The sequence below is a fragment of the Pseudopipra pipra genome, chromosome 17 (assembly GCF_036250125.1).
Source record: "Pseudopipra pipra isolate bDixPip1 chromosome 17, bDixPip1.hap1, whole genome shotgun sequence".
NCBI classification, from domain to species: domain Eukaryota; kingdom Metazoa; phylum Chordata; class Aves; order Passeriformes; family Pipridae; genus Pseudopipra; species Pseudopipra pipra.
In genome coordinates this window covers 8,622,960-8,637,661 of record NC_087565.1, presented here as the reverse complement: position 1 = coordinate 8,637,661, position 14,702 = coordinate 8,622,960, and the positions used below count along the sequence as shown (strand labels likewise).

The window sequence follows — 14,702 nt, the reverse complement described above, 5'->3', positions numbered from 1 at the left end:
AACAACAAAAAAACCCCACCCTAAAGCAGTATGTGTTTAAATGTTTTATTTGCAATATTTATTTTGAAAGTTCAAATGCTTTATTTCAGTTTCAATTCTTTCCCTTTTCTCTTTGAACCAACATAATCTTTCAAATTAAAAGTGAGCATAAAATTAAAAGTAAAAGCTTTTGGATTCAAAATAGTTTTCTCTCTAATGCATCTGCTTTTTGCTAACAATAATTGAATCCCAAAGGTGTTTTCTGGTTGGGAATGGCTTTGAGTAAAATTTTCCAACCTGCAGTAGGTGGGAGCCTTGTGAAGGCTGCTCGGATGGTTGGGAGGCTCTGGAGGAATTGCACTGAGCCCTGTTGTCCCAGGAAGATGCTCCAACATTGGCACTAACTTGCCTCTCATGAAAATGCTACCCTGCAGCTGTTTCTACTCCTGGGCAGTGGGAAAAGGTGGAATAATGAGCTCTCTGTTATATTGAGCTTCCAAGCTGGTTTGTAGGTACATGGGAGAGAGGCCAGAATCAATTTTGCTCCTTTATATTTAGTTGTGTAGTAGAGCACAGACTATTTTAATTCATTTTGCTACTTAATTGCATGGCTTCAACTTCAGAGAAATGTAGCCTTGCTGTAGACTTTTTTTTTTACGTTTACTTTCAGTCAGTGTTAAAGACGGGCTTTGTTTGAGAATCCCACATGTTCACTGCAAATAGACCTTGCTTTACAAAGAAAGGGATAAAATAAACCCCCAAACACTGATTTTTAAATTGAGTGGAACTCCAGGACAGCCACCAGCCTGTCTGGCTGCCACAGCACTGCTCAGACTCCTACAGCTCCACTGGGGTCAATACAGACCCTCCACCTGGGCAGGTCTTGTCTCTGGTCACTGTGCCCAGTGCTGTGGAGATCTCCCTCCTTCCAGCACCAGGACTATACAGCACCACTAAAACTCCTCACTCAGGGATTAGGATGCAGTATTTTCCTTGTGTCAGCAGTGATTCCAACATATCCACACTCACAACTGGTTTCCAAGTGTGTCACAGTTCATCCACATGTTCGCCCTCGGCACCGAAATGCCCCCAGAGTGAGGGACCTGCAGTGCAGGAGTAAATCCAGGCACACACACACAGATAAAGCTGTTTTATTTGATCATTTCCAGTGCTCTGTGCTACCCTTCTACATCCAGTTTCCTCCAGCAGGACCAAAAGCCATCAGATGACAAATAGTGGCTGTAATGGGATGGGTCGGGGTCATGCACTGTAGAAGAGTCTTACGTGTATAAGCAGAACATATTTAGGTATTTCACTGAACTGGATGCTGGGTCAGGAACGTATTTAGGTTTATTTTGTTGTTTTACCCCCCTCTCCTCTTTGGGTTTTGCCCCCACATCAGATACCAGCAAAAAAACCCCCAAACAACCTCTCATCCCTCTTCAGAAATGAACTTTTCTTAGGTTGCTGCCGATCACTTTTTTCCTTTGCAGCCAAGCAGAACCACGAGACAGAAGGGAAATGGCAGGGGGGAAGAGAATAAAAAAAGGAAAAGAGCCTGTTAAAAATGATGCAACCGGCTCTTCCCTTCCCCCAACCTGTGAAGATTAAAATAGTGATCACTTCCATCAAACGCCTCAGATCACAGCTCTCACTAAACACACTATTCAAGCCACTTCCCCATTATTCTCATCCTCAGTTATATAACAGTGACTGATTTTATCATTATTCTTTGTATGCATTCTCCTTAGTGCTCCAGGGTAGGAAAGGGGTTTTTTTCCCCTCCCCATTCCTAAGCAGCAACAGATAAATAAGTTTAGCTCAGTGTCTAAGACAATTTCTTTTCTCAAAGGAGCCTTTTCTGTCTGGACAGCAAGAGCACAAAAAATATGTTGTTGTGGCATGTGCCAGCCAGTAAATTCTGTCACTGGGAACCTTCACTTATTTACACTGAGTCAGCTGGTTAATGTTGTCTTTAGAAGACAAAGAGTTTGAATACTATAAAGAGCTCTTACAATATGAAGGGCAATGAATTGTTAAGGTAAAACTCAGAACCTCTTCTAAAGGAGCAGAACATTTATGTGTTTCTCTTCTTCAGCCCATATTTCATGTTAATGGTTTGGCTTCCTTGTTGTGGTTATGATACACAGCTTCTTGTGTTTCTCTCTCTAAGACCTGCTTGTAAAGATACTGTATGTGCAGATGTGTTGATTTGGGGGCTTAAAAAAAAAAAGGAGTTGAGAGTTAATTGTGAAATTTTTGGGGCATTTAAAACTGTTTCACTGCATTCAACTTTCCAGAAATATTATTTAGATATAATATGAAAGGGGAAATACATCAGAATGCCATTTACTCCAAAACTATAATTTGTTTTTAAAAAATGCCTCATATCAGAAAAAGGATTGATCCAGCAAACTGAACAGAGCCAGTCACTGGTACTGGATGTGTTGACACCCAAACACTGTCTCCATTTTCTCAGTAGTAACACTGAGGTTTCAATACTTACCCTGCCATGACCTGGCCAAAGCAATTTAATTAACACTGAGAAAATGTTCAGATGCTACTAGAAAATGATGTAACATGAAATAAATACAAAATGTTGCATAAAAAAAAATAAAAAAGAAATTTTTTCCTTTCTCTATGCTTCAAAGTTAGTTTTTCCTTTTTATGTAGAGACAAAAGAGCTTGTGAAAATTTCAAAGCTACCTCAGTGCCTTTTCCAAAAACACTGCTGCTCCCAGGCTCTTTTGAACAGTATCTTTTTGGGCTCTGCAGGCATTTGGCATGTGCAGCCTAAACTCTTCATAGTGCACAGAAATCCACAGAACAGAGCAGGTTTCTACACTGGGTGAACCCAGGGGAACAGGGAGACCTGGCTCTGCCAACAACATTTACATCATTCAGGAGTGAAAGAAAGGAAAACAGAGAGGGTTTTTCTCCTTAATTTTACAATAAAATAGGGATAAAATATAAATAAAACAGATCAAAAAAAATAGAGAGATCACAGATAATAACAATATATCTGTTATTTTCAGAAAGTAAGTTCTTTCTTTTGTCCTTACCTCATGTGGCTAAAAGGTTTTCTTGCACAATCAACCTTTGGAAGCTACAAAGTTCACTGCAAGGTGGATTTATGCTCAGGGTTGTGGGTGTAGATCCTCAGCACATTCTGCAGCAGGGATACATACAGAGGGAGGAATAATTCTGCCCTCTCCAGAACCAAGAGGACTGGATCATGGAATAGAACAGGATCAGAAAACCAGCTGTAACCTTTACAGTGCAGCTCAATACAGGTTTAAGTTCTTGAAAAAAAATCAAACCTCTAATCTTAAATACCTTTTGAAATGTGGAGTGTCTCCTGAGCTGTTGCTGCTGAACAGGAAAACTGCTGTAGAAGTAACATGGGAAGGCAGAAGGGGAAAAAAAGGAATGAGGAGAGAGAAGAGAAACAGGATTTTCCAGACCCGGCTCATCCTTCTTTTTTGGGAGTGACTCCTACTGACATAACTCTGGGACAACACAATAAGATCTGCAAAGTAGCTCAAATTGTGGTCTAAACCCCACAGTTTGTTGCTATTTAAACATTTAAATGTGAGCTGAGAGCCCTGCCTGTCCCCAGAGCCATCTCTGAGTGCTCAGCACTGTGTGACAATATCAGGAGCTGCTTTCCAGGGACTCCAGTGAAATTTCTCCTTTAACTGGCAAAATAATGATTTTAGAAGCTGATGGCAAAAATTTAGGATACTTCAATCAAAGTGTAACTCCCTAATTGAATAACTTCCCAGCCCCTCTAGCTGAAGTTTAAGTAACTGTTGAGGGCTGAAGCAACCACAAATGTTTTACCAAGGGGAAATCACCACTACATTAAGGTAGTTCAGGATTATTGCTGAATGCTGAAGGCAGCTTTTAAAGATGATATGTTTACAAATTAAAGAAGTTAGATACATTTGATCATTCTGAAAGTATACTGACACCTTTAATGCCACTTTTCTTCTGTCTGTGTAGCAACACGTCTTTTACATTACATATATTTCAATGGGTGAGATTTCAGATTTTACCAGTCTTATACAAAATATTGATGTTCCCCTCTGAAATAAACCCTTATGACAAATAACCTCTTTATAACATCATGCATACTATGTGCTGCAATCCCAGGGTGGTTCAGATATACATATATATATATATATACACACACATTTGTGGGGTACAGCAGTAACACTTTTTGATTGGTCATAATAATTTTTTATATTTTTCAGCCACATAAATCATTAATCATCATTCATTGCCAAGTCCTTCTACTTCCTCCCAAACTGCAGTGCTCAATATTGTGTCTAAAAAAATCACCTCCTCATCTGACATCTCATAGAGGGGGAATATTCCCACCTACCCTCCTGAAATGGCCCAAAAAATCCTGTATGTTGGGTGTTGAACAATAAGGAATTTGGGCACAGTGTTGGGCACTGATTCCCTGGCATTTTTAATCAGGAGCATCAACCAACCAACTGACTTTAAATCAATGAAATATCCATTTACAGCAGCTGGAGCAACATGGCACTGCACTTGACTAACAAGTGAACAGACTGGAACCAGGTCATCTAAAGCAGCAAATTCCAGCCTAAACTGGCTCTTAGGGAAGGTCCCAGTTGCTGCAGGTCCTTCCATCCAGAAACATTTTCAAGTACACAGTATTTTTTAATTTAGAACCATATCCTTCATGATATGCAAGGCACAAAGATCCATCGATTCAGTGTCTATTTGGGGCACGAGGGATGAAGGTTTCATTAGCAGCTCCTGTGAAAATCATTTAATATTCAATTTGATGGCACTGGAGTTTCATGCTGATGGTAAAAACCTAAAGCAACAGGTTTCATCCAAAACCCTTTGGAATCAATGTGATTCTTCAGTAACTTCAGTGAGGCCAGGATTTCTGCCTAAATCTTTTTGTTTTCTAAATAAAATGCATAGGTTATTTTTAGATCCTTCTGATTACCTCTAGGATTCTGCCAGACTAACTTATGGCAGTTTTCCTGCCTCCTGGGGTAGTTTCTGTGAATCCCAAAAGCTTACAGTTTGCATATAATAATTACATCCAATAAAAAAATAGCATGAAGCAACTTCCAAAATCCAAAGGTCAAAAATTAAGCTAACATGTATTAATCTTTATTATGTAACAGTGATATAATAAATAACTTTATGAATTCACGTGACCTGTACAAAAAGCTGAAAAGCTTTTGTACCAAGTTAGGTACCAGCTATTTGGATTTAACATTTGTTAAATATATGACCTAAAATTATATACAATTGTGGAGTTAAGGCAAAATCAGATTTAACACAACAGAAGGTTTGAAAAATACACATAAATACAAACAAGGGGGATCTCATCTCCAGCTAACAAAGTGGTTGTGGCTAAGGAAGGAATCCCTTAGGATTTTAATAAAGCAGTTTTTATCGTTCATGTTAATTAAAATTGAAGAATAAGTGTGAGACTTCCTGCAGGGCAAAGCTGTTTTGCAAAGCTGTGCCTGAATGATCACCTTTAACCCTGGTAAGTTTTGTCTTAATGGTTATAATCTGCTACTCTTTTTAGAAATCAGCAGGTGGAAAAGAGGAATATCTTTCATATCTGACTAAAATACACCCATGACCCTTTAGTTTATGTGGGCTACACTTGATGGGAGCAGTGACAGAGCTTAAATATCTGGGTGAACCATCCAACACACAACACTCAGAGGAGAATTAAAGTCAACCACTTATCAATAATAATTACCTCTCTCAAGACAATGGAATAGATCATGGCAGTAAAGTCCCAGTGACAAAAACATGTATGACCAATATATCAATATACAGTTCTTTGGCAGCAACGCACTAACTCTTGATTGAAGTCTGAACTCAAACTCTCCTAAATTAAAGACCTGGTTGCCAGTTTTTTTTCATAATTAAAGAAAATCCACTTCTCTCATGAATCCAGTAAGTCCAGAAAATGTGATTGGAATAAATCTTGCAGGCAGCTTTAGACTGTAATGTTAAGCACAAATATTTATTGTCTGCTTTAGTCTCAGTCCAAATATATTGTATTTAAACACACAAAATTCTGTGAAACTTCTGAGTAGTTCAAATGGGGCCAAAATCCATAGGGAGAATCCATGAAAAACCAATAAAGAAACATCAATCCCATGATGATAAAATGATCTTCATGTAACAGAGGCAATGGTGAGTCCACACCTGGATGAATGTCACAGGAAAATTGACTTTACAGGGGGAAGACCAGAAAGCCAGAAAACGTAGAATACTGCCATCCACCGACCAGATTACCTTTCTCCAGTTTCAGGTAAACCTTATCCTCCTTGTCCAGATAGAGCAGGACTCCATTAGTGGCAGCTTCACGTGTGACATCCTTGTCCCCAGCAAAAGCAGAAATGACTGGCTTTCCATTCAGCATCAAATTAACCTGCAAGAGAAAAACCACTGAAAAGCTCCAATTACCAGCAAAACACCAAGAACTACCCTTGGATATTAACTACAGAATAAGAGCCCTGCTAAGGTCCCAATCTTCACTGTTTTTTGGGTTGTTTTAAACTAATAATTACATTTAATTGGTGTGTACGAGCTCATTGGTGTTCCATGGGCTGGACTTGCAGAGGGAGTTATCACTCAATTTGCATCACTTTGCCTGTGTCAGGGGTTATTTAGGGTTATTTATACTCAGGGGCAAAAAAAAAGGCATTTTCAAGAAACTTGGGCCCCCAGAGATGTGATACAGGCACCTAATGAGGTGTCAGAGGCACCACAGTGGCCTGGGAGCTCACACTTCAGTGGCAGCAAAATCTCTGCCCCTCCCATCACCGATGGCAGCTCAATTTTAAAGTCTAGAACCAATCTTTAGCTTTATAAACCATGGTACTGGCTCCAATTTTCTGTAAAACCCTTCTGAAAGTCGGCACAGCCTCTGCTCTGAAAGCAGCATCACAGACACGCTGCAAACAGAGATGGGCAGGGCTGAGGGAATGGACAGATCCAGGCATTTTTCGTTTCCCCCATGGCAAACTGTTAGCTCTGCTTTTTCTTTTTAAATAGCTCTAATGCAGTCACACAGGGGTGAATGGTGAAATGCTCTTTCATGTGGAGTGTGCTGGCCTTGCATATGCTCCCATTAATTTTAATGGGAGTCACCACGGGATAAATCACTGCTCAGCAGAAGTCAGGGCAGCAGAATCTGGCCCTTATTTGGGATTCACCTGTCTGGGAAATCCACTTAATCAGATGTCCCCGGGGAACAAACTGCAGTTTAATGATATTTAATGGCACTAACAGATGTTCCAGGAGCACAGTGATATCACTTGTGTAGGAAGCCTTGAGGTGATTTAGTGGTGTTTAAAGTCTGCATGAGACTCAAGCCAGTTTGTTCCACTGCAATGGTTTCTGGTTCTCCTTCCTAAGTATCAAACATGCAGAAAAAGGACATCAAGGGTTCGGTTCTCATTGCTTGGGTTTGATTTATCCCACTCCTTCTGTACCATCTCTCTAGGTTGGGTTCCCCTGCAGAGCATCTTACAACAATTTTAATCACAGCAGAAGATGCATCACGGGTTTGCACCCGATGGTCTCACATTAACTGTGCCAAAACTTTCATTACTTTAGAAACTCTGGATGTATTAAATATTTCAGGCCATGTCACAGGTTGTAACATTCCCTGTCACCAGCCCCAAACTCCCAGGTTTGAGTCCCCGGTGTGTGAAACACCAGCCTGTGCTGGACTTCCAGAAACCAAGCCTTGGCATCTTCCTTGGCAATATGCATTTGAAATCCAATGAACTGGCTGGCATACAGTTATTCAAGGCCATTTCAACCTTCAGCATTTAAGAGAGTGAAAAGAACAAAGTTCAAGGACATTAAACAGCTTATAAGCCCATTACAGAGATTTTCATGAGGTCAATATTTCACTTAAGGCTTTTGCCATTGCCCTGAAGGGAATTAAGATTTCCCACTGTAAAATGAAGGCAAATTTCACCGGGGATGTGACTGTGTCCTGCACCAGCTCTCTGCCATCTCCACCATTTACACTTTTCCCAGGAGCCAGAGCTGCCACAAAGCAAAGTCTGACCACTCCTCCTGCAGAAATCCATTTCACCTCAGCCTTGCACACTGAAAACCACATCCAGGAGCAAGACAGAGCAGGGAAAAGCATCAGATACTTCTCTGAAACTGGTGGTCTCATGGGTGGAAACAAAGGAAGCCACAGATGTCATTCCAGATCTAGAAAGCCAGGATGTATATCACAGAAAATGTGGGACCTGGCATGAAGATTAAGGAATGCACTCTAAGGAATTTACTGTTGGCTCAGCAAAGGGATGTTCAGGAACTTAGAGGCTTTTCCTCTAAGCTAGTACATATTTATATTTAATTAGGCAGTTCAGTTGCTATTAAGCTACAGAAGAAAGTGCAAAATTACTCCTTTTTCTCTAATATATGGCACATCTTTTATACATTATATGGTGAAAAAAAAAGTTTAAAGTGCTATAAAGTTCCTTAGAAGACATCCCCGTAGAGATACAGCATTTTGGTGTGGTTACAGAACAAGTAGACCACGTTGACTAACCTTGGCCCACAGCAGACTAAGGGGATAATGAGCTACCTGGCAACAGGAGCTGTCAGCCAGGTAAAATGTTAAAAAACTAGTCAAATCTGATGTAGATCCCTGAATTCCTGTGTTCCAGACAGTTTAACCTGAAGGAAAATATGACTCTTCAATAGTATTTAAGCAATTAAGTGAAATTCAGAGCTCTCTTTTACTATTGGATCATTCATTCATTGAATTCTTTATATCACCCCAGTTTTATGAGTGAAGCTGTGGCAATTTATCTGAGGTGAGGATCTTGCATTGTCTCAGCTATTCAGTTTAAATTAATTCACTCAGCTGCTAGGAAGTCAACACCACAGGCTGCTGTAAACTAAGCATTTTTTCCTTGAAAGAGTGTTGAATACTCCTGTGTTCAGTCAAGATCCCATTCCAAACAAACAATTTAGGGAAAAGATTTTACAATCATATACTTGATTGACATACCTGAATTGTTTGACTCTGATAGACTTTAATTACGTGGAAATTGAAACTGTAAATTCCTTTTCTTGGTGCTACAAAGACAGACTCCAACGTGAAAAAATTGCCCACATTTACTAGGATCTACAAACAGAAAAATAGAACATGGGAATTAGTACTGGTATTGAGTACTAAATAAAAACACAGATTATAACTTTAGAAACCATTCACCCATGGAAAATTTTTAATCTACATCTAAGCTGGTTTATTCATGTTCTCTCAATTAAGTTGAAATAGCTCATACTATGGATATTTAGTTGTATTTATAATACAACTTTACTACAAACAAACTAGGGTGGAAATTGTTTCCTACTTTGCTACTATGTCATACCTTCAAGTCCTTTCTTCCTTACGTGTTTAGAAGGGATTAAGTAAAAGCATTTTTGTCCATCATTCCCCAAAAATGACATCAAAACCACTAATTCTGGGAGTGGCAAGTGGTTTTACAAAGCAATGGTCAAGCCAACACTGTCTTCCTCAAAGTGCCAAGCTGTGAGGAAGGACACACATGAATGATACAGTTCATTCCCCAGTTTACAGCCAGATATGCTGAAAAACCTGGCACATCCCAGAAAAACTGGCTGTGAGCCTTTGCTGCTTCAGTTGTTTTTGTAAGCACTAACAATAATTTGAGTTTGATCAGAGACAAGTAACAGAGGGGAACATATTAAATGAGTGCATCATCCATATGCTACCCATCTTCTCTAATGACTAGATTGTGCTTCCTTTCTGCTTAGTTATGCTTTATTTTTAATTGCTATTCTCAGGCTCCTTTATGCCAGGCACAGCCCTAGAAAGCCACTAGGAATGTCCATGGAGTTATGATCATTTCACACTCCCAGCATTGGGCTGTGTGACATATCTGGCCCCAGCTGTCACGACAATTTACTGTTCATTACTACAGGGTGTAGGAAGAAGAATAACCCTCAATCTCGATTACTTTGGACCTGCCCCAGGACAGGAGCCGGTGTTGAAACGTGTGCTGGCACCTGCACATTAATAGTGGTGCTGAGCTGCACAGGGCTGTGCCACGAACCTGGGAGTGTTCAGGGAAAGTTTAAGGATTTTCCCTTGAAATTCTTTCTCTTCCCCCGCTCAAAAGGTGAACAAACCGTCTAAAACCTACACAAGCTGCTCACACCTGAGGACCCCCTGTCCCCAAGCCCCCCGGGGCGGTGTCCCCCCACCGGTGCCCCCCGAGTGCTGCGGCCGCGGCGCCTCCCTGTGCTCGGTCCCCGCGTCACCCCGGGAATTGCTGGGCTCCATCCACCAGGGGCTGAGGGGCTGCGGTGGGGCCGGTACCGCCCTCCCCTGCATCCTCCCCATCCCCGGGGGGCACCCGCGGCACTGCTGCAACCCCTCCAGCTCCCCCCTGCCCGGCCCCTTCGCTCCGGGGGTGCCCGCAGCAGCCGCCCCTGCACCCCAACTTTGTGCGGGAATTTAGGGAAGCGGTGGCACCTGTTGAGGATGGCGGGGGAGGCACCGGCCCCGCGGGGATGCCCCGGGGCGCCGCCGCTCACCTGATCGAAGTAGATGATGCGCGTCTTGTTGCTCATCTCGGAGGGCTCGTGGTTGGTGCTCCGCACGGCCGAGAAGGCGACCTTGGAGTTGGCGGCGCGCACGGAGATGCCCAGCGGGGACGAGGACGAGCCCTTGGCGTCGGTGGCCGGGTTGGAGTCGCAGACCACCAGGCACTTGCCCTCCAGCACGATGGGCTCCGTGTCGTTCTGCGCCCACGCGGCGGGGCCGCCCAGCGCCAGGGCGAGCAGGACGGCGGGCAGCAGCCGCCAGCCCATGGTCCGCACCCGCGGCCGCCCGCGCCGCCGCTCCGCGCCCCGCTCCGGCCACCGCGCCCGGCACCGCGCCCGGCACCGCACCGCGCCCGCCGCGCTCAAAGTCTTCTCTCCGCCGCCTTCTCCCCTCCGTCTCTTCTCTCCTCTCCCGCTCTTCTCCTCCTCCTCCTCCCCCCGCCACCACTTTGTGCCGTTCTTTTTTTTTTTTTTTTTTATTTTATTTTTTCTTCTCTTCTTTTTTCTCTTCCCGGGTCCTTTCGCGAGCTCTTTAAAACACGCCTCGAAAAGCTGCCGGACAAAATACACGCTGGCCGGGGCCCCCTTCCCGCATCAAAAAAAAGAGAGTGAGAAGGGGGAGTGGGGAAAACAAAAGCCCTCAGGTGAATTATTGATGAGAGAGAGAAACGAGAGGTCGCGAAGAAATAAAGCCATTTGACGTTGCCATGATCGCCGCTGCTAGGCTCCCTCTCCCCTTCTAGCTGGAGATCCAGGATGCTCGGAGTGGTGGAGTGGAGAGGTGGTAGCTCAACCCAAAGCTGCCAGATCCTGTCTCTGATAGCACTGACAGGGTGCTGCAGACGACTCACTCTCTCTCTCTCTCTCTCTCTCTTCCCCCGCTCTCTCTGCCACAAATTCCACACACCCCCCCTCCAGTAGTTATGTCATAACAAACCTGCCCAGCTCTCACCTATCTGGGCACATGGGACGCTTCCTTACTAGCGACCCTCCCCTTGGAATTGCCCCCTACTCGTACACACACTCCAGTCCTCCCAGGCAACTTTTTAAGCAGCTACAAAGCCGAAGGGAAAGCACCAAAGCATTTCAAGGTCCCCTATTTTCAGAAGAAGGAGGGGAAAAGCACTGCAATCTGCTTGAAAGGCAGCCCCTAAACCTGGAGGAGTCCCCAGGACACAGACTTCTTGTGCAAGGATTTGCAAGTTGAATTTTGGTGTGACACCCCCACCCCGTGCACGCTACTGCTGGTTCCCTGTCTCAGCCAGGAGGGAAGCAGCTTTCCTAAAACCCTTCACACACATTGACATCACCAACAGGACTTTACTATCTGCTTTTTGAGTATTAACACGGCCAGGTACCACCTCATGGTGCTGCCACATGGCAGCTTCTGGTAGTGATTTGATTAAACCTCTGTCTACTATTAATTTATTTTTTTGATGTGTGCTGGAAGGATTGGAGCAGGAACCTTAGCTTAGTACTCCCATATATTTCAAGATTATTAAAACCATGACTGGTTTGGTGCTGCTTGATGTCTTCCAGAGAGGATCTTTCCTGCATCACCTGGTCCCACTTGAAATAGTCTCGTGGTGAAACCTCAGTCCACTTCAGGGACTGGCAGAAATGACCAAGTGCTCCCAGAAGCCGAATTGGCCAAACAGGTTCCATCCAAAACACCAACAAAGGGCCAATAGTTTGTAAGAAACCAAGCAAATAAGATTTTTAGAAATCCAGCATCTTGCTGCCTCCCGTTCTGTTGAGGAAGAGGCTTGGGATACAGACCCAGCACCTCAGCTCTGTGCACTAACTAATGCTGGCCATCAATCTGGGCACTAACAGACAAAACATATTAAAGAAGCACCAGGAGACTAACAGTAGCAATAAAAAGCACCAAAATCCCCTCTTTACTGAACACCAAGTCTTTCTGCAGGCAAATGAGCTGGAACTGTTTTTCAGTTGATGTGGAAAACTGAGGGTGAAGCATTAAGTCTGCAGAACTCAGCAAAGCCTTTGAGAAGCCATAATGCAGGCAAAGTTCCTCTTAACAAGCATCAAATGCATTAGTCTCCAAAATTCAGAAGGCTAGACTCAGGAATCCCATTAATCAGGCAAGAGGCAAAAAGAAATGCTACTGTTTTCTAGGAATGCATCAATACCCTCTTACTCAGTGACACCAATAAAGATGAATAGAAAAGTCCAATTGAGAAATTGCACTTACTGCAAGGAAAAGAAACAAGAAATTAAGCAAATACTTGCAGTACAACTTTGTCCCTGTTGTAGAAATTGGATCTCCAGATTAAAAGATTGAACACCTGTTTGAAGGACTCCTACAAAACAAAGCTGTGTGAAAACAGGAAAACCTCTTGTGCCACAATATTTTGTGAATAAATACAAATGTACAAATACTTCCACGCTATTTCAACATCCTGTACTTAAAAACTCTTCTGCACCTCAAGTTGCTGAGTAGCCTCTTAACTCTGCACAAGTAACAGCAAATCTATTTATAACATGCACATAAATTTCAACTGGAATTGGATACTGCTGATAATTTTGAGAGATAAATCATTTGTCAGAGATTAAAAAATTTACAGTAATTTCAGACAACTTGGTTCTAATTTCTTTCTGTTGTGGACAATAACATCGTGTGTCTCTATAGATATTCTGCTGGAATGGCCGTGAACTATCTTCATGTGCTGCTCCCAGAGAGGCTGGATCTATAAATAATATCCATAATCCAGCCTCAAATCCAGGCCTAAGTAAACAAACTGAAGAGTCCCTATCATCAAAATACCTGAACCTGAATATCATGAAACATCTCCTCCTTTTTTTCCCCACCCATCCAGCATGAAGAGAGCTCCAAGGTTATTAATAACAGTGTTTGTTTGGATGGTTGAGCTGGGATTTAACTGCTGAGCAAAATGAGGGAAGTTCGCTGGGGATGCTGTGGACAAGGTGAGCTGAAAAGAGGAGTTTGCATTACATTCATAAGCAACAAGGTTAATGATTGTTCTTATTTTATCTGACAAAGAATTTCTTGGTATTGATCCAGCTCCCTCTAACAGGGATTATTTTTTCTCCTTCCTTTGAAAGAAAAACAAGTAAAATTAATAGCAACAATACTCAACAATGGAAATTCAGATGGATTAACCTCACAGCTTCTTCTCCATAATGGACACAGAAGGGGAAGTCTAAAACTGTCTCCAGTTAGAAGAGTTTTGCTGTTTCACAGAGAACTTTCTGCACTGAGGCAGGTTTCTGACAAAAGGAAGAGCCACAGGGAGAATAAGGAAAAAACACGATGTTTGCATTTACATTTTCTTTTACCACTTGCCTTGTAAACCTGCATCAACTACAATTTCTGTATCAATATTGCATGATACCTTTCAAATCTCTTTTGAGAAAAAAAAAAATCTTGCTTTGTATAATTAGTCATTTGCCTTACAAAAGGGAGAAATAATCTGCCTCACACTTCCTCTGCTGCTTTTGAGCTCGTTGCCAGTGTCTGGAGGCCTCATGAATTCTATAACCCCTCGGTAACAGGAGCCCTCCTTCCTCTGCTTCTCTTTATTCTTTATCCTAATTATATTTCCCTTCTGTCAGGCTGAGCTCTCTGTTTGCTGAGTGTGGAGCAGGCTCTTGCAGGGAGCAGGCTGAGCACCCCCCAGCTCCTCCCAGGATTTAACCCCCAGCTCCACGTTGTGCTGAGCTCACCCTAATGAGGGACGAGGGGGCACAGGGGGTGGATTCAAAGCCAGAATACTGATGGCAGTTCAAACCCCGTGTTTATCAGCTCAGTGGTCAGAGCTTTTTCCATCTTTTTACATCCTTTCAGGGTGGATATTGCAACTCCTGAGCTGGCTGTCGTCTCCATCTGGCTCTTGGCTCCCATACAGACCAGCTCCTCTTCCAGACAGCTGGGCCTGTGGCTCTCCCGTGGTTAAACGTTTTGTTGGCCAAATCCAAGACAAATTCACCTGCCTAATGAGCTTAGAGGCTCTTAAGAAGATTCCCTAAATATTTTATAAAGTAAATTTCACTTCATTTATATAAGCATAAAATGTAAAGAGATCCTATAGGAATATAACAAAATTTCATGTGCATGT

General features: G+C 42.8%; 1 protein-coding gene across 1 annotated transcript; it reads right to left on the bottom strand.

Annotated features, from left to right (window-relative positions):
• Positions 1 to 3,925: 3,925 nt before the first annotated feature.
• CBLN4 (cerebellin 4 precursor) lies at positions 3,926 to 11,458 on the bottom strand. The gene is made up of 3 exons (XM_064674170.1): positions 10,594 to 11,458; positions 9,041 to 9,157; positions 3,926 to 6,427 (listed from the first exon to the last, which is right to left on the bottom strand). Exons 1-3 carry the CDS (start codon positions 10,867 to 10,869, stop codon positions 6,230 to 6,232), a joined length of 591 nt encoding a protein of 196 aa, XP_064530240.1. The 5' UTR covers positions 10,870 to 11,458; the 3' UTR covers positions 3,926 to 6,229.
• Positions 11,459 to 14,702: the final 3,244 nt, after the last annotated feature.